Here is a 27,642-nt window from a genome sequence, read left to right on the forward strand (position 1 = left end):
ATGGGTGAAATATGCTAATTTATTGAGACAGGTTTTTTGGGTTATCAGGAGTTGTATGCCAAAATCATCAGTATTAAAACAATAAAAGACCTGACAAATTTCAGTTGGTGGATAATGAATCTATAATATATGAAAGTTTAATTGTAATCATTACATTATGGTAAATAATGAAATTTAACAGTATATGCTAATTTTTTGAGAAGGACCTGTATATCTGATTTCCCTGTACCTGGGGTTGACATATTAGCCCTAGTCCCAGTGCACCCCACAAAACCAGACACCTGTTCCGGTGGGGTGCAGTGATAAAGAGCTGGACAGTCACCCAATCGAATAGTATGGGTGCCACTAATGGATTGTATCTGGGTAACTGACGCCCGTATACAAGTCTTATCCGTGCGCAGTATTTTCCAAATGTGTTATCATTATTAGTTTAGGTGGAAATGTTCTTTTCGACTTTAGAAGGGATGTCTGAAAATGGGTTTAATAAACTAAATACCCCCAAATTCTGGCGAAATAGAGTAGTAGTCATCATTTAGGACCCTTATCTATTATCTGGGGGTCGGGACAAGTCCATATATTCCAGGCTCCTCCCATAGTGGAATGTGTAATGCATTATTACTCCTGTGGAGGCGCTGCAGAAAAACTAAACAATTGTTGCACAGCGTTTGTTCACTGATCGCAACTGATCGCTGGGGGTCTCGGAATAGAAACACCATGCACTCAGCTTATTTTTGGGGGGTGGACCACTGCTTAGAGCAGTGTTCCCCAAGTCCGGTCCTCAAGAGCCACCAACAGGTCATGTTTTGAGGATTTCCTTAGTATTGCACAGGTGATAATTGCATCACCTGGACAGGCAAGAATTCAATGACCTGTGCAATACTAAGGAAATCCTCAAAACATGACCTGTCTCTTGAAGACCGGACTTGGGGAACACTGGCTTAGAGCATAGATATTCAAGAATCAAACCCTGGAAGATTACGTTATCTCTGCTCTGGAAAAGTTATCAAAATTTCCCGCAATAAAACAAGACATTTTATGGGGCTTGGAATAGGCTAGTTCCTGACATTTCCTAGAAGGGGCCGGGTGGTCTACGCTACGGTCTCGGCATGTGTTACAATTGTACACGACATCTGCCAATTTTCATTTATCGTATCCTGCCAAGACGCCGAGCGCGGGCGCTTACCTGCCATATTAAATTGCAATAAAAATGATAGCGAGGCGGATGGGGCGGCTCAGGTTGCACGCTGCTGCTAACCTCGTTGTCGGAGATCAAGCTGGGTAAGAGAAATGTAGGAAATGCAGCAATTCCTCGCCGCGCCCTCCATGGATGTACTACGCGGCTCAGCATTATCGATGAGGACGTCTCCAGCGCTTCAGCATTATTACATTTCCATTTAATGGGTTTAGTGCTCAGAGCAACTCCACGTTTCGCACGAGTCCAGACAAGGTCTGGGGACGCCAAACACTTCTGGATATTGTTTAGCTTAATGGCTCCTTGACTTAAACGGTCCACGGCCACATGGATCTACTTACCATGGAGCATCAGGAATGAAAAACATTTCATGGAGAAAAAGGGCAGACGAGGCTTAGTTTACTGCAGTGAGGGGCAAACAAAGGTGTCCGTGCTGTGACCCACCCATGGCCGATCCGGACAACCTCGCAATGAACGTCAGCAAAGAAGGTGCCATCCTAAAGTGATAATAAAGGGCTTCTCGTATCTCATGGGATGAGAGATTGTAAGGCGAGAGTAAGGAGGCCCCTAAACTTTAGACACCGGTCTGCCTCTCTCTCGACTTGCCATATACAGTGGGGGAAATAAGTATTTGATCCCTTGCTGATTTTGTAAGTCTGCCCACTGGCAAAGACATGAACAGTCTATACTTCTAAGGGTTAATTGTAACAATGAAAGATAGAATATAAAAAATAAAATCCAGAAAATCACGTTGTATAAATTATATACATTTATTTGCATTTTGCAGTGAGAAATAAGTATTTGATCCCCTACCGACCATTAAGAGCTCTGGCTTCTACAGACCAGATAGATGCCACTATTCAACTTGTTACCTGCATTAAAGACAGCTGTCATGGTCACCTTTATAAAAGACTCCTGTCCACAGACTTAAATAATCAGTCAGACTCTAACCTCTACAACATGGGCAAGACCAAAGAGCTTTATAAGGATGTCAGGGACAAGATCATAGACCTGCACAAAGCTGGAATGGGCTACAAAACCATAAGTAAGACGCTGGGTAAGAAGGAGACAACTGTTGGTACAATAGTACGTAAATGGAAGAAATACAATATGACTGTCATCGATCTGGGGCACCATGCAAAAGAAGGTGCTGTGGTCAGGTAAGACAAAAATTTAGCTCTTTGGCATTAACTTAACTTGCAGTGTTTGGAGGAAGAGAAATACTGCCTATGACCCAAAAAACACCATCCCCACTGTCAAGCATGGAGGTTGAAACAATATGTTTTGGGGATGTTTCTCTGCTAAGGGCACAGGACTACTTCACCACATCAATGGGAGAATGGATGGAGCCAGGTACCGTAAAATCATGAGTGATAACCTTCTTCACTCCGCCAAGACATTAAAAATGGGTTGTGGCTGGGTCTTACAGCAAGATAATGACCCAAACCATACAACCAAGACAACAAAGGAGAGGCTCAAACAGAAGCACATTAAGGTCAAGGAGTGGCCTATCCAGTCTCCGGACCTTAATACCATAGAAAACTTATGGAGGGAGTTGAAGCTCCGAGTTGCCAAGCGACAGCCTCAAAATCTTAATGATTAAAGATGATCTGCAAAGAGGAGTGGAGCAAAATTCCTCCTGACATGTGCGCAAACCTCATCATTAGCTACAAAAAACGTCTGACTGCTGTGCTTGCCAACAAGGGTTTTGCCACCAAGTATTAAGTCTTGTTTGCCAGAGGGATCAAATACTTATTTCTCACTGCAAAATGCAAATCAATTTATATAATTTATACAATGTGATTTTCTGGATTTTATTTTTTATATTCTCTCAATGTTAAAATTAACCTACCCTTAAAATTATAAACTGTTCATGCCTTTGCCAGTGGGCAAACTGACAAAATCAGCAAGGGATCAAATACTTATTTCCCCCATTGTACATGCACAATTGGTTTCAGACTCTTGTGTCGCCATCCTTCTCTATACTCCTCCGTCCCCCATCGTCCCCAAGACTCCTCTGTCCTCTTCCAGACTCCTCCATCTTAGTCCTCTTCCACACTCATCTGTCCACATCCTCTCCAAGACTTTTCTCCACTCCCATTCTCCTCCAAGTCCCCTAACCCTATTCCCCTCCTTCCCCAGATTTATCTGCCTTCCTCCCACAGACTCCTGTCCCCCCTCGCAGACTCCTCTGTCCCCCCTCGCAGACTCCTCTGTCCCCCTCCCGCAGACTCCTCTGTCCCCCTCCCGCAGACTCCTCAGTCCCCCCTCCCGCAGACTCCTCAGTCCCCCCTCCCGCAGACTCCTCAGTCCCCCCTCCCGCAGACTCCTCTGTCCCCCCTCCCGCAGACTCCTGTCCCCTCTCCCGCAGACTCCTCTGTCCCCCCTCCCGCAGACTCCTCTGTCCCCCTCCCGCAGACTTCTGTCCCCCTACCTCAGACTCCTCTGTTCCCCCCTGCAGACTCCTCAGTCCCCCTCCCGCAGACTCCTCAGTCCCCCTCCCGCAGACTCCTGTCCCCCTCCCGCAGATTCCTCTGTCCCCCTTCCGCAGACTCCTCTGTCCCCCTCCCGCAGACTCCTCTGTCCCCCCTCCCGCAGACTCCTCTGTTCCCCTCCAGCAGACTCCTCTGTCCCCCCTCCCGCAGACTCCTCTGTCCCCCCTCCAGCAGACTCCTCTGTCCCCCCTCCCGCAGACTCTTCTGTTCTCCTCCCGCAGACTCCTCTGTCCCCCCTCCAGCAGACTCCTCTGTCCCCCCTCCACCAGACTCCTCTGTCCCCCCTCCAGCAGACTCCTCTGTCCCCCCTCCAGCAGACTCCTCTGTTCCCCTCCAGCAGACTCCTCTGTCCCCCTCCCGCAGACTCCTCTGTTCCCCTCCAGCAGACTCCTCTGTCCCCCCTCCCGCAGACTCCTCTGTTCCCCTCCAGCAGACTCTGCTGTTCCCCTCCAGCAGACTCCTCTGTCCCCCTCCCGCAGACTCCTCTGTCCCCCCTCCCGCAGACTCCTCTGTTCCCCTCCAGCAGACTCCTCTGTTCCCCCTCCAGCAGACTCCTCTGTTCCCCCTCCAGCAGACTCCTCTGTCCCCCCTCCAGCAGACTCCTCTGTCCCCCCTCCCGCAGACTCCTCTGTCCCCCCTCCAGCAGACTCCTCTGTCCCCCCTCCAGCAGACTCCTCTGTCCCCCCTCCAGCAGACTCCTCTGTCCCCCCTCCAGCAGACTCCTCTGTCCCCCCTCCAGCAGACTCCTCTGTCCCCCCTCCAGCAGATTCCTCTGTCCCCCCTCCAGCAGACTCCTCTGTCCCCCCTCCAGCAGACTCCTCTGTCCCCCCTCCAGCAGACTCCTCTGTCCCCCCTCCAGCAGACTCCTCTGTCCCCCCTCCCGCAGACTCCTCTGTCCCCCTCCACCAGACTCCTCTGTCCCCCTCCACCAGACTCCTCTGTCCCTCTCCGCAGACTCCTCTGTCCTCTACCATAGCCATCTGGTAGAAGCCTCTCTCCATCTACCTATTGAAGCATGACCGATGAACCAATCCTAGTTTCTACATTTATGGAAGCATCAGAACAACTATATACAGAAGAGTTTTAGGCTGTTGCTTACCTCATTTAAAAGAACCTGAAGACCCACCTCTTCAGACAAGCCTACAACCTGCAGTAACCACCAATCGACCAAACCGCTGCACGACCAGCTCTATCCTCACCTACTGTATTCTCACCCATCCCTTGTAGATTGTGAGACCTCGCGGGCAGGGTCCTCTCTCCTAATCTACCAGTCGTGACTTGTATTGTTTAAGATTATTGTACTTGTTTTATTATGTATACCCCTCCTCACATGTAAAGCGCCATGGAATAAATGGCGCTATAACAATAAATAATAATAATAATAATAATAATAATAATAATAATAATAATAATAATTTATGACCTGCTTAAAGAAAATCACTTACTTTTTGCATATAATTTTTAGGCCCAAATTCATCATATATCATCATTCATCATATATCAGTACCTACTGCTATTGGGGTGTTTAATAACTTCCTAAGGGTGGTAGACAACAATGACTAATTGCTGGTGTACTAATGTCAATTAACAGTGACTTATAGACCTGAACTACCCTCATTTATTTGTTATGTAATGTTGGTATACTTGTGCAAGATTTGTATCCTAATTTTTTATGTACTGCTGTTTGTATTGTTGCTGTAATACTGTAATTTCCCCAGGGATCAATAAAGTGTAACGTATTGTAGCAGTGCTACTCCTGATTTTGTGACCCAGAGTTCCATAGCCCTACACAGCCATAGAGCTACTTAATAAAATTCTGTCTGCCTGCAGGCACCACTAGGGGGAGCTCAGGAGCCGATTGTATACACTGATCTCAATGACAATACAGCAAGCACTATAGGTCACAAACATAAATCTCCTTACACAGTCCACCATCTAATATACAACTCTATTCTCATACCCCAATATTTGGAGAAGATCCCATTAAACAGCCTACACATTTTGCCTTTATCATAGGTTACATTTGATTTTCACACCGCAGATTATATACTTACGAGTGATAATATAATCCTGGGTGAGGGTCTCGGCGTGCCGTGCTTTCCTTTTTGTCTTCACCACACATAATTTTGCTCCTCTAGATGGAAAAAAAAATAAAAGCAAATAGTAAATTTATGTACAGAACACCTATATTCAAGGAAGGGTATAAATATATGGACACTCCAGAACTTTTTGGAGATATTAGACATTTTTTACTGGCTGTAACCTGAATCCCAGAAAACTTTTAAATTGGAGTTAGGAGGGCTCTAACACCAAAATCTTCTGGGAAGAAAAAGGAGCAAAAACGAAAGAACAGAACAGTTGGAAAAAAAAGAAAATTGGCAGCAGAGTTAAGAGGTTAAGAAATTACCCTGCACTGAATTTTGCACCTGAAAAAAGACATTGATGTGAAAGGTAGAAATGTGCTAATCCTTCCTTTTTGCAAACATATGTTAAAAAGCCAATATCTGCAGGTAGGCGAACCACATACATCAGCGCACCTGTAAGCCCGGACGTTTCTTTACAGCACAGTTTTGGCTGAGTAACTTAATTTTCTGGTTGGCCTGGCGAGACATGTCTGCGGTTTGAGTAATATCATTGTTCCTAATGACCGTTTATCATGGGATAAGAATATGTTCTGCAAACATTACCGTTCTACAGCTTTATGTCAGTGATACATAGTAATTACTGAGGGATAAGAGGCTTTTTTTTACTGCCCCATAAAAAAAGGCCCAAGAACAGCAAATAAAACAAGGCAGAAGCGAAAGAACAGAAACTCTCTAAACGGCTGCAAGTATTCATTAAGTTATTACACATAGATGATTGCTATATAACAACTTTACGGCCGGACGGAGTTCTCCTCCGATGCACGTGATCCGGATTAAGCTACTAACACACAGAGCAGAAGTCCTAATCCGAAAAGAAAAGCCGTCATAAAACAGATCAGGTTTTCTCTATAAACTGCTCTAACTCTTCTTTTTCACTCTGCAATAAAAAAAAACAAAAAAACCAAAGTTATGACCTCGGGCCACAACTGTCATGGATTAGATGAGTAACGTTCCTCCTTTTGGATGACTTGGGATAAAAGCCAAAAAAAAATCTCAAATTGCAGTCATGGTGTTTCGGGTTATTGGCCATCATCAGTGCAAAGTATGAGGCCTGGTTTGGCTAGGTGAGAGGCTCTGGAAAGGAGTGAGTGGAGGGTCGTGTGGGGCCCATTATATTGTGTGGAGGGTTGTGTGGGCCCATTATATTGTGTGAAGGGTTGTGTGGGGCTCATTATACTGTGTGGAGGGTTGTGTGGGCCCATTATACTGTGTGGAGGGTTGTGTGGGCCCATTATACTGTGTGGAGGGTTGTGTGGGCCCATTATACTGTGGGAAGGGTTGTGTGGGGCCCATTATACTGTGGGAAGGGTTGTGTGGGGCCCATTATACGGTGTGGAGGATTGTGTGGGGCCTATTATACTGTGGGAAGGGTTGTGTGGGGCCCATTATACGGTTTGAAGGGTTGTGTGGGGCCTATTATACTGTGGGAAGGGTTGTGTGGGCCCATTACACTGTGTGGAGGGTTTGGTGGGACCCATTATACTGTGTGGAGGGTTGTGTGGGGCCTGTTATACTGTGGGAAGGGTTGTGTGGGGCTCATTATACTGTGGGAAGGGTTGTGTGGGGCCCATTATACTGTGTGGAGGGTTGTGTGGGCCTACTATACTGTGGGAAGTGTTGCGTGGGCCCATTATACTGTGTGGAGGGTTGTGTGGGGCCTATTATACTGTGGGAAGGGTTGTGTGGGGCCCATTATACTGTGGGAAGGGTTGTGTGGGGCCCATTACACTGTCTGGAGGGTTTGGTGGGACCCATTATACTGTGTGGAGGGTTGTGTGGGGCCTGTTATACTGTAGGAAGGGTTGTGTGGGACCATTATACCGTGTGAAGGGTTGTGTGGGGCTCATTATACTGTGGGAAGAGTTGTGTGGGGCCCATTAAACTGTGTGAAGGGTTGTGTGGGCCCATTATACTGTGTGGAGGGTTGTGTGGGGCCTGTTATACTGTGAGAAGGGTTGTGTTGGGCCCATTATAATGTGTGGTGGGTTGTGTCGGGCAAATTATACTGTGTGGAGGGTTGTGTGGGGCCTATTGTACAGTGTGGAGGGTTGTGTGGGGCCCATTATAATGAGGGGGAGGGTTGTGTGGGGCCCATTATAATGAGGGGGAGGGTTGTGTGGGGCACATTATACTGTGTAGAGGGCTAGCGGGTCTTTATAATGTGTGTGGGGCCCATTATGCCGTGTGGAGGGTTGTGTGGGGCCCATTATACTGTGTGGAGGGCTAGCAGGTCATTATAATGTGTGTGGGGCCCAATATACTGTGTGGAGGGTTGTGTGGGGATCATTATACTGTGTGGAGGGTTGTGTGGGCCCATTATACTGTGTGGAGGGTTGTGTGGGGCCTGTTATACTGTGAGAAGGGTTGTGTTGGGCCCATTATACTGTGTGGAGGGTTGTATCGGGCAAATTATACTGTGTGGAGGGTTGTGTGGGGCCTATTATACAGTGTGGAGGGTTGTGTGGGGCCCATTATAATGAGGGGGAAGGTTGTGTGGGGCCCATTATAATAAGGGAAGGGTTGTGTGGGGAACATTATACTGTGTAGAGGGCTAGCGGGTCTTTATAATGTGTGTGGGGCCCATTATGCCGTGTGGAGGGTTGTGTGGGGCCCATTATACTGTGTGGAGGGCTAGCAGGTCATTATAATGTGTGGGGCCCATTATACTGTGTGGAGGGTTGTGTGGGGATCATTATACTGTGTGGAGGGTTGTGTGGGGATCATTATACAGTGTGGAGGGTTGTGTGGGGATCATTATACTGTGTGGAGGGTTGTGTGGGGTCCATTATACTGTGTGGAGGGTTGTGTGGGGGCCATTATACTGTATGGAGGGTTGTGTGGGGTCCATTATACTGTGTGGAGGGTTGTGTGGGGTCCATTATACTGTGTGGAGGGTTGTGTGGGGTCCATTATACTGTGTGGAGGGTTGTGTGGGGGCCATTATACTGTATGGAGGGCCACTGTGAGGTATGGAGGAACATTATAATTTATGGAGAATCATACTGTATGGAGGGCTATGTCGGGGCCATCATACTGTATTGTGCGTGTGGAGAAATTCAATGTTGGGGTAGGTTACGGTGCATAGGGGACACTTTTGTTGGCATCATACTTTATGGGGGCCATTAAATGGGTTCAGTGTGTGGGACTAAGGATCATCAATAAAGGCAAATTTACTTTGTAGGAGCTGCAAAGCTGTGAGATATGCTTTTCTGAGACCTTGCCGAATATTAATATTTTTGGGGGTTGAGGGGCCCAATTTGCCTTCTGCTATGGGGCCCAGTGATTTCTATGTATGCCCCTGGTAGTCACATATACATGTCTCTAAAGAGAGCAATTTTGCGTCTTTTCCCAAGAAACATTGCAATAAAGTCTCTCTAACTGGAGGTGAAGACACATTTTCCACGTGATTGCATAAATCAAAATGATTCAGAAATTAGATATTTCCTACCTCTGGCTTTGGAATGGGTCATAATAAACTTTGGCCAATCCGTTACCAGTTCCCACCATGATCTGATTCAGCTTGGGGTGCCACAAACATCGGACGACACTCTGTAACCAAACAAAACGGAAATTCAATACATAAGTCAGACTGCAATAAAGTGGTGAGAAACTCAATATGAGCAGTATCCCACCACCATGACATGTGTTTACAGGATGCTTCTGTACAGTACAGACCAACACTGCCAAATATGAAAAATCACTACTTCAATTTCAAAGGGGTCCTCCAATACACCCCTGGTTGTCAATCAATAGAATAAAAAAACAACAAAAAACAAACCCTAAATTTGTTGGATCCGAAAACTGAAATTCTCAATTATTGCAGAAAATAAAAGATGCCCGTTATTGCGTGAAGAAAGCACTGTTCCTGCAGTTCTCCAATCTGGGGAAAGTACAGTTTCTGGAGAAAATTCTTAAATAATTTTCGGGGCTAAGAAGTAATAAGGAGAGAGACTTGCCTGACATGCCGGTGTGAGGAGACTTATAAGCCATGCAATTCTTCCCTGGGAAATGAAATGGCGAGGAAGAGGACTTGAACTCTAGTGCACCTGCTGGAAGTAGCAATCCTACAAGTCAATGTCGAAACATTACCATATGACGTTAGATAAAAGCCAAACCAGAATATCTACTTGCAGACGTGTTTCGGGTTGTTGACCCTCCTTAGTGCAAAACAAGAGATATAAACCCACAAGGGCAGGATCCCCTCCCCTCTGTACCTGTCTGTCACTATTAGTTTGTTCACTGCAATTCAATAGTGCTCAAAAAAAGAAATAAAAATATTAATAATTTTTTTAGTTTTAGTAGTTTAGTAGGTGGCACCAGAGTTCAAATCCTCTTCCTATCTGAAGAGGCAATTTGCACATTTAATTGCATGGTTTATAAGTCTCCTTACAAAGGTATGGCATGCAACTCTCCACAAGTAGAAACCTCACCCCTTCATTTCGGGTTAGATGCCTCTCATACAGCCAAATCAGATCTCTTGCTTTGCACTGAGGAGGGGCAACCCCCCTGAAACACTTGTTTGCAAAGTGAGATTCTGGTTTTTATCCTAACTCATGTGGCAATGCTTGTTAAAGTCCACGTCCTCTACCTGTCTGTGGAGACAATTGGTATATTTAAACAGTTTTGGAGACTTCACAGATAGTTCTGGAAAACTGTAAACTAACTTTAACTTTACAGAAAAGTGTTACATAGCTTCTAAAAAGTGCCACCTAAGGCCCCTGTCACACATCAGTTTTTTGCCGTTAGTCACAATCCATTGGATCGATGGATCCGTCGCAGTTTGTGAAAAACTGATGCGATGGATCCATTTTTTTTTTTTTACGGATCCGACTAGCGGATCTGGCTAATTGGATCGGAGCATGCTCAGATAAAAAAAAAAAAACGGAATCTGGAGCCACAGGCTTCCATTCTAGCAAACGACATACGGCGATGGATCCGTTGCTGTCTGTTTTTTCGACGTACACAAAAAACGCTACTTTGTCTCCGACCGCCAAAGTTCGCCGGACAATTTTCCCACGGATCCGGCGAACGACGGATGAAACGTGTTAATACAAATCTATGAGAAAAAAAACGGATCCGGCGGCATCAGTCGCCGGATCAGTTTTTTTTCAAAATTCGACAGATTGGGACTGATGGCGAAAAACTGATGTGTGAAAGGTGCAGAGTGACAGCACCTAGAATCAGCAGAGATAAGTAGGCAGGCACCTTGTTCCTGGAGTGCAAATAGCAGACAGGAACAGCAGATGTTGTGAGTGAAGGCACACGATAGCAGTGTGCACTAGCTACCCGAATACTCAGGCGGCACAAAGCCTCCTGAGCCAACCTTAAAAAAAGAATTGTATCTGTTTTGAGAGGAGGAGAAACTCAAAGTATTTGCTCCAAATACTAGAGAAAATGAAGGCTCGGAATGAGATATGTAGATATAACAGGCCCCTGATGTATCCTCAGAAGAGCGAGAATAGCACTAGGCTACAGTGTTTATGATGCCTCGGTACAGTACATCCGGACACCGCGGGCTGTGTACCGAGGACACACACGGAATCGGGCCTGGGAGAGAAGTCCGTGTTACTGTTGATCATGGAGAAAGTCCAATTACTCAAAGATCACCTCTCTCCGGAGCGATACGATAGATGATGAACACGGAAACCGCATCAGGGAGGATTTTATCATTCTCTCTTTTGCATTAGATGAAATCCCCCTGTATAAAGAGCCTGAGATACAGGACAGAGAGGCTCTGCGGCCATGATAATCCGCCATCACTGTCACACCTTTGTCTTTAGGGATAAGATGGATGATGTACATGGAAACAGCCGTCAGAGAAAATTTTCTTTAAAAGATAAGCAAAAGTTCTAGGCAGTTGCAGAAAAAAATGCTGCAAGGTAAGAATGACAAAAAATAGCAGTGATAATAAGGTTATTTTTTATCAATTAGCGATATGGGAATATAAAGGAGATGGGCACTACAATAGTAATGAATATGTTGCCAGTTGAGGGGTGAGATTGTTCCATTCGTTTGTTTTTTTGCACCTTATTACTGACCCGGTGCACATTTTTGGGTATCAGCTTACTGTGCCTTGTGAATAGGGGTAAAAGGTTATACTAATTATCACATATATGATGCTATCACAGTGACTCTAATATGAAGGATGTGCACACAATATAATAATACAGTGTCCCAATATAACCGGAGACGGCAATGACAGATGTCATTTTATAATTCACAATTTTTCGGTTTATTAAATAGTTTAATTATTAAAAGTTGTAATTTAGCCTATATTACTTGCCATTTCCATGACCTAAAGAGTAACCTGGGGACCCATTATAAAAAGAAAAAAAACCGAACAGATCCTCTCTAATGGTTTATTACAATGTATTTGTCCGGGATGTTTCGCTCACAGAGCATTGTAAAGGATTACTGCGTCTGAATGGAAACACGACTGTTGTCATACACTAAAAGCAAGCAGAGATCGTGAAAAAATAAAAAAGCATTCTAGAGAAAAGGGAAAAACATTTTTACAGCTTCATTTCAGATCTGTTCTAAGCACCGTCAATATCTGAAAGGTCAGGATGTGACCCGTCGACTACTAAAATAAGCAAAGAAATGGTATAAAAGTAAAGTGATAGAAAAAAAAAATAAAAGCGTCTTTTCTCTGATGCAGAGCCAGGCGTCATGTCTGCCCCGCTGCTTACTGATGTGTTGCTTGAATTGCGCGTCTCATCTGCTGCACTTGACCAGTCACAGAGGAGACGAGAGACCTGTCAGCTGTGCAGATCGCGAGCGTGCAAACAACATGCTGACAGCAGCGGCCGGCCCGTGTCATTACAGCTGAGCGCCGCTCTGACAGGCGGAGAAGACGACTGCACATCTACCAGCCCCGATACCGCACCCCGAGACCGAGCACGAGATGTGCCACCGGGGCAAGAGCTGGATCACCGCACATCTACCAGCCCCGATACTGCACAACAAGACCAAGCATGAGACGTGCCACCAGGGCAAGAGCTGGATCACCGCACATCTACCAGCCCCGATATTGCATGCCGAGACCGAGCAAGAGACGTGCCACCAGGGCAAGAGCTGGATCACCGGACATCTACCAGCCCCGATACTGCACAACAAGACCGAGCTTGAGACGTGCCACCGGGGCTGGAGCTGGGTCACCGCACATCTACCAGCCCCGATATTGCATGCCGAGACCGAGCAAGAGACGTGCCACCAGGGCAAGAGCTGGATCACCGGACATCTACCAGCCCCGATACTGCACAACAAGACCGAGCTTGAGACGTGCCACGAGGGCCAGAGCAGGATCACCGCACATCTACCAGCCCCGATACTGCACAACAAGACCGAGCCTGAGACGTGCCACCGGGGCTGGAGCTGGGTCACCGCACATCTACCAGCCCCGATATTGCATGCCGAGACCGAGCAAGAGACGTGCCACCAGGGCAAGAGCTGGATCACCGGACATCTACCAGTCCCGATACTGCACAACAAGACCAAGCATGAGACGTGCCACCAGGGCCAGAGCTGGATCACCGCACATCTACCAGCCCCGATACGTCTCTTGCTCGGTCTCGGCATGCAGTGCCACCAGGGCAAGAGCTGGATCACCGCACAACTACCAGCCCCGATACTGCACAACAAGACCGAGCATGAGACGTGCCACCAGGACCAGAGCTGGATCACCGGACATCTACCAGCCCCAATACTGCACAACAAGACCGAGCTTGAGACGTGCCACCGGGGCTGGAGCTGGGTCACCGCACATCTACCAGCCCCGATATTGCATGCCGAGACCGAGCAAGAGACGTGCCACCAGGGCAAGAGCTGGATCACCGGACATCTACCAGCCCCGATACTGCACAACGAGACCGAGCTTGAGACGTGCCACGAGGGCCAGAGCTGGATCACCGCACATCTACCAGCCCCGACACTGCACAACAAGACCGAGCACGAGACGTGCCACCAGGGCCAGAGCTGGATCACCGCACATCTACCAGCCCCGATACTGCACAACAAGACCAAGCATGAGACGTGCCACCAGGGCAAGAGCTGGATCACCGCATATCTACCAGCCCCGATACTGCATAACAAGACCGAGCCTGAGACGTGCCACCAGGGCCAGAGCTGGATCACCGCACATCTACCAGCCCCGATACTGCATGCCGAGACCGAGCAAGAGACGTGCCACCAGGGCAAGAGCTGGATCACCGCACATCTACCAGCCCTGATACTGCACAACAAGACCGAGCATGAGACGTGCCATCAGGACCAGAGCTGGATCACCGCACATCTACCAGCCCCGATACTGCATGCCGAGACCGAGCACGAGATGTGCCACCGAGGCTGGAGCTGGGTCACCGCACACCTACCAGCCCCGATATTGCATGCCGAGACCGAGCATGAGACGTGCCACCAGGGCAAGAGCTGGATCACCGGACATCTACCAGCCCCGATACTGCACAACAAGACCGAGCTTGAGACGTGCCACGAGGGCCAGAGCTGGATCACCGCACATCTACCAGCCCCGATACTGCACAACAAGACCGAGCCTGAGACGTGCCACCAGGGCAAGAGCTGGATCACCGCACATCTACCAGCCCCGATACTGCACAACAAGACCGAGCCTGAGACGTGCCACCAGGGCAAGAGCTGGATCACCGCACATCTACCAGCCCCGATACTGCACAACAAGACCAAGCCTGAGACGTGCCACCAGGGCCAGAGCTGGATCACCGCACATCTACCAGCCCCGATACTGCACAACAAGACCGAGCATGAGACGTGCCACCAGGACCAGAGCTGGATCACCGCACATCTACCAGCCCCGATACTGCACCCCGAGACCGAGCACGAGATGTGCCACCGAGGCTGGAGCTGGATCACCGCACATCTACCAGCCCCGATACTGCATGCCGAGACCGAGCAAGAGACGTGCCACCAGGGCCAGAGCTGGATCACCGCACATCTACCAGCCCCGATACTGCACCCCGAGACCGAGCAAGAGACGTGCCACCAGGGCAAGAGCTGTATCACCGCACATCTACCAGCCCCGATACGGCACAACAAGACCGAGCATGAGACGTGCCACCAGGGCCAGAGCTGGATCACCGCACTTCTACCAGCCCCGATACTACACCCCGAGACCGAGCAAGAGACGTGCCACCAGGGCAAGAGATGGATCACCGCACATCTACCAGCCTCGATATTGCACCCCGAGACCGAGCAAGAGATGTGCCACCAGGGCAAGAGCTGGATCACCGCACATCTACCAGCCCCGATACTGCACAAGACCAAGCATGAGACGTGCCACCAGGGCAAGAGCTGGATCACCGGACATCTACCAGCCCCGATACTGCACAACAAGACCGAGCTTGAGACGTGCCACCGGGCTGGAGCTGGGTCACCGCACATCTAGCAGCCCCGATATTGCATGCCGAGACCGAGCAAGAGACGTGCCACCAGGGCAAGAGCTGGATCACCGGACATCTACCAGCCCCGATACTGCACAACAAGACCGAGCTTGAGACGTGCCACGAGGGCCAGAGCTGGATCATCGCACATCTACCAGCCCCGACACTGCACAACAAGACCGAGCCTGAGACGTGCCACCAGGGCAAGAGCTGGATCACCGCACATCTACCAGCCCCGATACTGCATAACAAGACCGAGCCTGAGACGTGCCACCAGGGCCAGAGCTGGATCACCGCACATCTACCAGCCCCGATACTGCATGCCGAGACCGAGCAAGAGACGTGCCACCAGGGCAAGAGCTGGATCACCGCACAACTACCAGCCCCGATACTGCACAACAAGACCGAGCATGAGACGTGCCACCAGGACCAGAGCTGGATCACCGCACATCTACCAGCCCCGATACTGCACCCCGAGACCGAGCACGAGATGTGCCACCGAGGCTGGAGCTGGGTCACCGCACATCTACCAGCCCCGATATTGCATGCCGAGACCGAGCAAGAGACGTGCCACCAGGGCAAGAGCTGGATCACCGGACATCTACCAGCCCCGATACTGCACAACAAGACCGAGCTTGAGACGTGCCACGAGGGCCAGAGCTGGATCACCGCACATCTACCAGCCCCGATACTGCACAACAAGACCGAGGCTGAGACGTGCCACCAGGGCAAGAGCTGGATCACCGCACATCTACCAGCCCCGATACTGCATGCCGAGACCGAGCAAGAGACGTGCCACCAGGGCCAGAGCTGGATCACCGCACATCTACCAGCCCCGATACTGCACCCCGAGACCGAGCAAGAGACGTGCCACCAGGGCAAGAGCTGTATCACCGCACATCTACCAGCCCCGATACGGCACAACAAGACCGAGCATGAGACGTGCCACCAGGGCCAGAGCTGGATCACCGCACATCTACCAGCCCCGATACTGCACAAGACCAAGCATGAGACGTGCCACCAGGGCCAGAGCTGGATCACCGCACATCTACCAGCCCCGATACTGCACCCCGAGACCGAGCAAGAGATGTGCCACCAGGGCAAGAGCTGGATCACCGCACATCTACCAGCCCTGATACTGCACCCCGAGACCGAGCAAGAGACGTGCCACCGGGGCCGGAGCTCAATCACCGCAAATCTACCCGACCCAATAATGCACGCCAAGACCGAGCAAGAGATGTGCTGCCAAAGGCGGAGCTGGATCACCGCACATCTACCAGGCCCGATACTGTACACCAAGACCGAGCAAGCCACCTGGGCTGAAGCTGGGTCACCACACATCTCCCAGCCCCAATACTGCACCCAGAGACCGAGCACGAGATGTGCCACCGGGGCTGGAGCTGGGTCACCGCACATCTACCAGACCCGATACTGCACGCCAAGACCGAGCACGAGACGTGCCACCAGGGCCAGAGCTGGATCACCGCACAGTCTCCTGACATACTGTCTGCGAAAAACACAGCATTTTACTGTCCCAGCAAAGTGGGGGAAATTTCTGTAATTTCATGCACACGCTGCTTATTTCTTCTGTGCAGTTTCATATCTGCCGTGTGTCAATTATTTCATCGTTTTGGAAGTTTTTCAGCCATTCAAATGACTGGGGTAAAAAATGCATGCAAAAAAGGATGTTTTTTCTAACAAGAGACATGTTTTTGATAAACAAATGTCTTCTGCAAATACTTAACATGCGCACATACCCTAAGGGTATGTGCACATGTTACGGATTCCACTGCGGATTTTTCAGCGCGGATTCTGCCCTGTGTTTTACCTGCGGATTCCCTGAGAATTTACTGCGGATTTTGTGCAGTTTTTGTGCATATTCACTGCGCTTTTACACCTGCGGATTCCTATTATGGAATAGGTTTAAAATGCTGTGGAATCCGCACAAAGAAATTACATGCTGCGCAAAATAAACTGCGGCGTTTCCGCGCTGAATTTTCCGCTGCATGTGCACTGCGGATTTAGTTTTCCATAGGATTACATTGTACTGTACAACGCATGGAAAACTGCTTCAGATCCGCAGGGCCAAATCCGCAACGTGTGCATATACCCTAAAAGTGACGCTATCAAGTAAAATGAGAGTGTCCCTTTAAAACCTTCCCTATGCAGGATGTGCCAGTACTGCGTACGTAACTTTTACTACATACTGTAATGCTATCATTCCAGTATCTCCCTTAGGGAGACTAAAAAAAAAAATAATGAAAAAAAATATATATAGAAATAATAAAATAAATAAAAACATAAAAATAATAATAAAAATAATAAATAAATAAAAAGAATGCTTAAGTATTCCAGTGTATAGTCAAGTCCTCTGTGGATGCTAAAAAATTAAAAATAATGGATAAGGAAAAAAACTAAAAAAAAAAAAAAAAAGATAACAAATTTTAAAAAATGAAAATAAATTAAAAAAATAAATACCGTAAATAAGATAATAGAAACAATTAAAAAAAAATAAAAACAAAATAATGCTGAAGTATTCCAGTGTATAGTCAAGTCCCCTGGAGAAACTAAAACAATTTAAAAAAATTCTTACACAAAAATTAAATAATCAAAAAACAGTAAAAAAAAAAAATCATAAAAGATAATAAAAATAATGTTTAAGTATTCCAGTGTATAGACAAGTCCCCTGGGGAGACCAAAAACATGAAAAATAAATAAGATAATAAATACAATTTAAAAAATACATAAAATTGCTAAAAAAAAAAAAATTTATAAAAATAATGCTGAAGTATTTCAATGTATAGTCAAGTCCCCTGGGGAGATTAAAAAAAAAACTATTAAGATAAAAAAATTAAAAAATGAAATAAAATCAAAATGATAAAAAATATATAAAAAATAAAATAAAAAAAAGTTAAGTTTTTACAAATATTAAAAAATATAAAACTCTAAATCCCCCCATCCTTTTTCTAAGCCCTCAAAAAATAAATTCAAAAGAAAAAAAAAAAATATGTCTCAATAAATAGGGACACAAAAGAACATTTTTCTGGAGGAATTGCGGGACGTTCATTTTTTCCACCTTTTCCCTGCACTGTAAATAAACCGCAGCTCGTCCTGCCATAAAATGAGCCGTCGTAAGAAAAGGCAGATGGAAAAAAAAAACAAAAAACGTTATGGGTTTTGGAAAAAGGGGAGTAATAAAAAAAAATTAAAGCGCAAAAATTTAAATTTTGCAGGGTATGAAGGGGTTAAGACACCAGGAATGGGGAATGATATACTATGGCGCAGTATAAACACATATGAAGCCGTCAATCCTGAGAAAATGCAGGCGGCAAATATGAGAAACCGCTCGCTCCGCAGAATCAATCAAGTTAGAAAGCGAGATCCTTTTTTAGCTCCGGGCCACAATTATAACTATTGACCCAGAGCCGTCGCTGCTGGTGAACTGGAGGTTAAATATGCAAATTGTGCCCAACCTGCTGCGCAAAACCCTGCTTCCCCCTGAGTGCACAACGCTCCGCTGAACGCCAAAATATCCAGTTACCCGCCATGAAATCCTGCAAAAAACGTAAAAGGGTTAAAGAAACAATTGCGCTCGGTCAACGGCATAAAGAAGGCATGTGTGCGCCAAAGGTCGGAGCGACGACTTCTGCAAGTGACAAGCCGGAGCTGACGGGAGTAAAGGGCGAGTAACGAGCCGTCCGAGGGAGCACGCGGCTGGCGCTGCAGAACGGCTGCGCTCTCACCATGTCATAGTGCCCATTATTAGGACATGGAATAATGGAATCTGCTCAGAAATGGAGCTGAAGTGCAATGCCACTTAAGGCCTGCGGACAGGTGTGGCGCTGTTTCCGGGACTTCTGTAGCCAGATTCTCCTGTATCTCCGCACTGTTACTGGCGGCGGGTGCGGAGATGATGTCTATTCCAGCTCATTAGGTGAGACAGGCAGAAGAGCACCACTACACTACATAATATATAACACATGGAAAGTATTCACTGGGGCCAAAAAAAACCGAAATCCAACGTACTGCAGACCTGTAGCAAGACGCGGGGGTCAGGAGATCAGTTATACAGGACGGGGATCAATGAGGACTCCGCCATGCTGGAAGGGGAAATATTCCAGAATGGTCATTAGTATCCCAGGAGACTGTGCAGATCTTTCTCGGTCCTCGACACTTTTCACAGGATTGTACTATTAGCGCCATTTTACTGTATTATTTATTTTAGAATTCCCTACTCTATACCGGAGAATATAGGAGTGCGGTTATTAAGGGGGTGGTGTGGCTGCTTCAAATTTTGAAGCGACGGGACAGGAGACTGGCGGTAAGAATTCATTCTTTGATTTTTCTTTTTCACCATTCTGAGGGGTTTTCATAATTTTCTAACTGTCTTCGTAATTCTGTTAATGATAAAATTCTTGCCTCCTACCATCATCATTAGAGGGCGCTCACGAGACCAATGCATACTGCTCATAATAACAATGTATGCACGGAGTGCCTGGGGAAGAGGAGAAGTATAAAGGGTCTTCCATAATGATCTGATGACTGGGGGCTCTGACTGCTGTGATGGGCACAATCCTCATGGTTGTCAGACAAGTGGTGGTTCATGTGTGGTCTCTCTTCATTACAGCCTACGGAAATAGCCGAGGGCTCTTTATCAGCGGTACCCTCACTTCCAACAAGGTAAAGTCGATATGTCCAGCTGAGACGTCAGATTTGCTGATGTGGCATTTCTCACCTGTCCTGGCTCCCGTGCCAGGTTTTGCGCCCTTCTCCTGCCTTATCTGGTTCGCTCAGTTCTTCTGTGTGTCCAGTTACCTCACTGATGTAAGGTCTTGCTTCCAGGCTTCATAGGCCAGCTCAGGCAGTGAGATTCCACCTAAGAATACAGGTGGTTGAGGTAGGCGACACTACTGACTTCCTTCTGTATCAAGACTCACCTGTCCTGGCTTCAGTGCCGGGTTTTGAGCCCTTCTCCTGCCTTATGTGGTTGCTCAGTTCTTCTATGTGTCCAGTTACCTCACTGATGTAAGGTCTTGCTTACAGGCTTCAAAGGAAGGCTCAGGCAGAAAGACTCCGCCTAAGTATACAGGTAGTTGAGGTACGCGACACTACTGACTTCCTTCTTTACCAAGACTCACCTGTCCTGGCTTCAGTGCCGGGTTTTGAGCCCTTCTCCTGCCTTATGTGGTTCTCTCAGTTGTTCTGTGTGTCCAGTTACGTCACTGATGTAAGGTCTTGCTTCCGGGATTCATACGTCAGCTCAGGCAGAGAGACGCCGCCTAAGTATACAGGTAGTTGAGGTACGCGACACTACTGACTTCCTTCTTTACCAAGACTCACCTGTCCTGGCTTCAGTGCCGGGTTTTGACCCCGTCTCCTGCCTTATGTGGTTCGCTCAGTTCTTCTGTGTGTCCGGTTATGTCACTGATGTAAGGTCTTGCTTACAGGCTTTATACGTCAGCTCATGCAGAGAGACGCCACCTAAGTATACAGGTAGTTGAGGTACACAACGCTACGGACTTCCTTCTTTACCAAGACTTACCTGTCCTGGCTTCAGTGCTGGGTTTTGAGCCCTTCTCCTGCCTTATGTGGTTTGCTCAGTTCTTCTGTGTGTCCGGTTACGTCACTGATGTAAGGTCTTGCTTCCAGGCTTCATACGTCAGTTCAAGCAGAGAGACGCCGCCTAAGTATACAGGTAGTTGAGGTACGCAACGCTACTGACTTCCAGCTTTATCAAGACAAATCTCTGACAAATCCAGCACTGATGTATCACTGGGTAACTCTGCTACACTTCTGGCCAGTTCTGCCATGGACTAGCTTACAAACTGAGCTCTGCAGTATCGCCGAGTGAACTCCAGTTCTGCATTGAACTATGTGACAAACTCACCTCTGCCATATTGCAGTCAGCTCTGCATTATTGCCGAGTCAGCTCTACTTTATCACTGTGCAATTTAACTCTGCTAACCCCATTTTTCTATGCGGAATTCTGCTACGTCTACAGACCAGCTCTGCCTTTCTACCTCTTGTACCAAACTCAGTACCTCATCCCTGACTCCTCATCGAGTCTTGTTTGCTTCTTTGCGGCTGCTTCATCAGATCCTGTGATTCCCGCTTACTCGAACTGTTGAGATTCTGCTACATCAGTCTCTGTAGTTCCACCTGGACCAACCGGCTGCACCACCGCCATTAGTCCGTGCTGCGCATCAACTGCTTATCCATTGGCTTTCAGGATCTACCTCTCAATGAGGGTTAAGTACAGTATAAAAAAAGTTTCAAAAACTTTCCTTTACTCGTGAAAAAGTATTTTTTCTGATCTATACAAAAGTATCACAACCCATCTGACCAGAATGGAGAGCGGTACTTGTCCTGGGGAATCACAACTGGATGGGGGGCAACCAAAGTGGGCAAATTCTTCACAGCGAAATTCCAGTTTCGGCAGATCACTGATATTTTTGAAAAGTTCTACAATTTTTTCAAACACCTTTCACGAATTTCAACATTTCTGCTTGCTGTGACTGAATGACAACCACCCCAGTTAAAGGGATTTTTTTTTTTTTTTGCCAGATGCAAAACTTAGCACTCGTCTACTGGCCAGCTAATAAGTGTCAAATCGTTGGGGATCTCAGTGATTGGGGTCTCATCGATGGGGAGAAATGTTTCTAGACTTTTTAGACTTGAGCTGCCTGTACGGATGCAGATTTCTTGGAACAAACCATCAGCTGCAAAAAAAAAGTTCAGATCTCTGGAGGTAAAACAAAGACTTTACCAATTCACTGACAGAAAGCAGAGATCTGGCAAATGGTTAAAAAGAAAATGAAACTAAGTATCTTGGAAAGTTGCGGAACTCTCCGTTCTGCGCCGATTAGCCCCTTTTAAAGTCAGCCGGCCGCACGCGTCCCCATTCTGCAGATGACTACACACATCAGCATGCGGTCAGACGACGACGGATTCATGTCGCTGAATTGCAAGCAGTTCAGGTTTTAGCTCCAGTTTTCCATTCCAAGGTCACTTTGATATTGAAGACGGGTTTGTACTTTCAGTGCATCAAATATTTGTGAAACAGGAGACTTCGGCTTAGTGCTCGAACCATTTTGGGAACATGATGCAGCCTGTAAATAAGGAGGCAATATGGTGTCAGTGATCCACCCGGTTATTACCCCCCAGAGCAGTGCTGAAACCTGCGCCGGGGATGGTATGTGGACGCGCGCCTCGCTGCTATTACATGTCTGCACATTGGGTGCTCAAGTGACTCCTGGAGATTAATGCAGAGCCGAACCGAGGCGAGCGCTGCTCCGAAGGCCAACGTCCGAGAAGGGTGGACGGGGACCGTCTTCTACATAACGGGGTGCACCCGGCCCGCTCACATACCCATTACTCAATATTAGATGGAGGTTTGGTTCTCCCCGCGAGCAGAGGTGGAATGGCTGCGATGAGGTCTCCAGCGAGCTCAGCCTCACTTGGCAGGACATATTAGAAGCGGCTAACAAGTGGCAGATCATCAAAGCGAGCGGCTCCGACGCGCACCTTCCACTCATCCGTGTATGTGCATTCCTCCTGGCCTGGCAGGGGGCCATATCCCAAAAAACGGATTACGTTTCAGGGGAAAGGAAGTGAAGGGAAATAGCAGGAGAGGCTTTCACAAGAGGCTAAATATGGAAGACGGGCTGAAAAGCTGCGCTTTCTGTGGGGTCCGCGCCGAAAAAAAAAAAAGGGGCGAAACGGTGAGCCGCGGATCAGGCAAACCCTACAGACGTGCTGGCATCTGGTCTGGAGAACCCATTTTCTACACCCAAAAAAAAAATGAGCGTCACACCTGTCCAATGTCGCAGCAAACGGAAGTGAATGAGGCACAGCTGTGCTACAACACCTGTGAACAAGGAGTGACCGCTGCTTTTGGCAAGATGGCAGCCATGTTTTTCGACTCCTTTATTAGATGGGTGTCCTATTCTGCCCCTCTGGAGCACCCAACCATTTCTCCCAGAACTGTAATACTTCCGTTCACCTGCGGGGTTGCTGTAGGAGAACTGAACACTTGCTTCCCAGTTCCCTTTCAGATCATTGGCGACCTGTCAACTAAAAAGCATACCCCTTTAAGGAAAACATGGCCGCTTTCTTCCAAAAAAAAAGATCCATCCGTCCCTGTGCACCGGTTGCATGTGGTACTACAATTTCTTTGTCTACATCAACATTTTATTTCGATTATACACAATGGATTTAATCCTAAGGCTTGAGGCTTTTCCCTGTAGACCTGTATGGCCACACACCCAGCTTTCCTACAGCCCTGAATGGCACAACATGAGCTGTAGGCACTGATTCTACAGTCATACTAAGCGATTTCCGCCGCTATACAGGGCCGCGCTCCCTTCCTATGTTATACCGGCATACCTCGGTCCGCAGCAGGTGCGGTGGCTTCGGTCCCAGGACGATCACACAATATGACCCCGAGATTATCGCCCGCCGGCACCAAGTGATCAGGAAGCAGAGACGGGGAGGGGAAAGGTTTCGCAAGCAAGGGTCTAGTTACGTGTGAGCAGGACAGAGTTTGCCCCTGGAATCGTCAATTCGGCTCTTATTAGCTCTCATAAGGGCCAATCCAAGGCCATTAACCCCCTAAGGTCTGACCACACCAGGATTGAGAAATGTTTACATCAACGCACTCAAATTTTTTTTGTTATTATTATTTATTTTCCCCCCATGACCTAGCTATACAAGAACTCACTAATTGTCCCCACATTTTTCCAAAAATGTTTTGTGTTCTCCCAAATCCTCGGCTTCTACAAATATCGCCACTTAATGATAAATTTTGCGCAATTTTTTTTAAGCATGGTCGTACAACCGGACACCATCGGGAGTGAATATAGAATTTTAAGCAATTTGTGACCTTTTATGGCTGCGACATTAACATCTTAAATTTTATTAAATTTGTGTATTTTGGGTTAAAAATAAATTTTGCAATTGGGTTCCATTAAAAATGTTGCACCGTTTTCCCTTTTTACAGGCTTTTTGCTTCCATGCGCATTACTTACTGCAGAATGAGTAAACTGAGATTCTGTTAGTGAGCTCGTTCTGATGTATAACCCTTTTTGTCTTTTTCTGACCTCCTCGGTGACGACTTATGACTCGTAGACAACAGCTGGCCAACTGAGAGGAGCTCAGATAAAGACAGATCAATGAGTTACAACCTCCATGCCAGAAAGAGTTCTCTTATGGAACCTCAGTCAACTCATTCTGCAGCCAGAAATGTGGAAAAAAAACCAAAACAAAAGCGTCTAGTGTTGCAATATTTTTTAAATAAAACCCAATTGGATTTCTAGGCTAAAATACATGCATTTAAGTTAAAAATCCACACTCTTTATAGGAAATTAAAGGGATTTTTCCAACTTGGTGACATTAATTACTTAAAAGTAATGTATTTTTGGCTAAAAATAATTTTTGTCATTGGGTTTCATCAAAAATTTTGCACAACTAAAACGTAGTAATATTGCAAAAAGACAAAAATTTATTAAAAAAAATAAATATAAAAGAGCTCAGCATTTATTAGTTGTGGTCGGGTCTGGCTGTAAATCTGATCTCCATAAGAGCATGAAGCAATGGCAGCACGGTGCACCGGGGGGTGCCGGGCGAGGCAGCGGGTCAATAGCAAGCTACGAGCGAGCCCATTATCCCCGATCAATGCAGTCTGGACGCAGACTGACAGTTCTCCAGATCTTCCATTTCCATCTGAGTGGCGGCCCCTCCATCCATTTACTAATAGACACAGTGCGGTCTGATGGCGTCACATCGAGCGCTAACAGCAATCCCGGGAAGCCACGGTCAAGGTCACCTGGAGGAGCGTCCAGCGTGCATTGTCCACATTCTACCGTCGCCTACACTTGGCTTGTGTAGTTCGGGTACCAGAACAGTACCCGGACCCAATTCACTTGAATGGGGGGCTCGATATCCAGTGTTTGCCACGCTGCCATATGCATGATGCCACAGCTAACACTGCCTATGATCGGCGGTAAAGTCATTACCATCGGTCAGACAGTCACGGTTCCCACGTTGTCAAATTACAGCGTGAGCCAGCAGCTGTGATCGGAGGTATAAAGTTTACCTCCAGTCATTGGTATTGCCAGATGGGACTACTACTCCCATCAGCCGATGCCTGAGGCCTAAAATAACAGCGAGAGCAGGAATGGCTGATAGGAGTATTCATCAACCGGCGCCTGTGCCCTAAATAAATAAAAAAAATAGCATGGGGTATTCCCCCATTTTTGCTAAAGCAGATAGTTGGGGACAGGTATTCTCAGGTTGGTAAGGGGCCATGGATATTGACCCCCCCCAGCCTAAAAATAGCAGCCCACAGCTGCTCAGAAAAGGCGCATCTATTAGACGCACCAATTTGGACGCTTTACCCGGCTCTTCCCACTTGCCCTATAGCGGTGGTAAGTGGGGTTCATATTTGTGGGGTTGATGTCACCTTTGTATTGTTTGGTGACATCAGGCCCACAGCTTAGTAATGGAGAAGCGTCTATAAGACACCCATCCATTACTAATCCTATAGTTGTATGGTAAATTAAGACACTGCCAGAATAAAGTCTTTTATTAGAAATAAAACAAAACACACTTTTACTTTTTTATTTAAAAATAACTAACAGTTATACTCACCTAACGCCTAATTCCACCGAAGCCCTCGTCTCCTGTAATAAAACAAAAATAAAAAACAACCGTATCCCTCACCTGTCGGTCGTTCTGTCCCACGCCGTAATCCATGGCCGGAGATAAACAGTTTTCAACCTAGATGGTGCCAGGCTGAGAACCACTGGTGAATGAGCAGCATCACTGACTAGCGGTGACGTCATCGAAGTTACAAGAGGTCACTGAGGCTGAATTTCCAGCCGGGCCCCTGAACTGCAGTGACCTCGCTGAGATCAGAGAAAGCACAGTGAGAAAAAGTCTCATGGTGCAATGCTGAGTTCACCACAGTTCACCAACTGAACTCTTTGAGCTCAGCGCTGCACCGCAAGACTTTTTCTCACAGTATTAGCGCTGATCTGACCGTAGTTAAGGGGCCTCTCAGCAATATGCTGGGGACACATTAGGAATGCGTGCAATGTTTCTTTAAGAATCAGGAAGTGCAGGTGCGGCTGCCATAAGAAAGCAGCCAGGAAGTATGCACAGCAAGCAGAAGACACAGAGCTTACAGCATACAGCAAGCAGAGGACAGATAACTCACTGCACGGCCTGGAGTGGTGAGTAAGTTGGTGTCTCTGAATGGTAAGGGATGGGAAACAAATGGTGCTTATTAATGGGACACACTCGGATTGGGTCACAGTTAACATGGGAGTACCACAGGGGTCAGTATTGGGCCCTCTTCTTTTTAACATATTTATTAATGATTTTGTAGGGGTCATACAGAGTAAAATGTGTAGATGATATTAAACACTGCAGGATAATCAACACAGAGGAGGATAATGTAATGTTACAGAGGGGTTTATAGAAGCTGGAGGCTTGGGCTGAGAAATGGCAATTGAAGTGTAATGAAGATAAATGTAAGGTTATGACGCTTGGGCCGAGGAAACAAAATGTACAATTCTGTACTAAATGGTAAAACACTGGGCAAAACAGTCACTAAAAAAGACTTGGGTGGAAGGAAAACGGTTTTATTGATCAGTGCCAGGCAGCTGCTGCCAAGCCAAATAAAATAATGGGGTGAATTAACAGAGGCCTAGATGCTCACGACGAGAACAAAGCTTTGCCTCTTTGTCACTGGTGCGGCCATACTTAGATACTGGGTACAATTTTGGGCTCCAGTATATGAAGGACAGAGCTGAACTAGAGCAGGTGCAGAGATGGGCGACCGAGGATATTAATGGAAAGGGTGAGCTGGAGAAGACGAAGACGGGTTATCAAACTTGGGGCTATTGCGTTTGGAAAAATGAAGACTTAGGGGCGACTTTTTATAATGTACAAATATATGAGGAGCCAGTACAGAGATCTGTATAATTATCTTTTTACTCTTAAACCTGCGACGGTCTACACATAGAGGAAGGAAGGTTTAATGATAATCACAGAGGCAGATTCTTTACTGGAAGATCAATGACGGGGATCATAGAAAATAGCAAAAAAAAAAAACAAATAATAACCAAAAAAGCAATAAAATGATTAAGGAAAAAAAATGGACTTATTGCTGTTGACAGGTCCCCCCAGAAGAGATCCAGATATGGCTGCCTCAATAAAAGACGCTAAAGCTGTTGGGTCAGCTCATAAAACAAAAGGATTTTCTTCTGCGGCAACTTGAATGGTTCAATATGGACAAGATAGACCAGGAGAGGCCTATTTATGAAGGAATGTCAAACACGGATTGGAGATCCTTCAAACAATTCCTCCAAGCTTCCATTACCCATGAGGTTCACCGAAAG

The 27,642-nt window shown here is 47.0% G+C and overlaps 1 protein-coding gene across 2 annotated transcripts in view; it reads right to left on the reverse strand.

The window, feature by feature from the left end:
- WDR70 (WD repeat domain 70) overlaps positions 1-27,642 on the reverse strand; it is a 344,582-nt gene that overhangs the window by 40,532 nt on the left and 276,408 nt on the right. For both annotated transcript variants that reach the window (XM_069745936.1, XM_069745937.1), the window contains 2 exons: positions 9,280-9,380; positions 5,742-5,821 (listed from right to left, as the gene is read on the reverse strand). In XM_069745936.1, coding sequence (XP_069602037.1) covers positions 5,742-5,821; positions 9,280-9,380 — 181 coding nt within the window. The remainder of the gene's footprint in view (positions 1-5,741; positions 5,822-9,279; positions 9,381-27,642) is intronic.

Source organism: Ranitomeya imitator, chromosome 1 (genome assembly GCF_032444005.1).
Source record: "Ranitomeya imitator isolate aRanImi1 chromosome 1, aRanImi1.pri, whole genome shotgun sequence".
In the NCBI taxonomy this organism is placed as follows: Eukaryota; Metazoa; Chordata; class Amphibia; order Anura; family Dendrobatidae; genus Ranitomeya; species Ranitomeya imitator.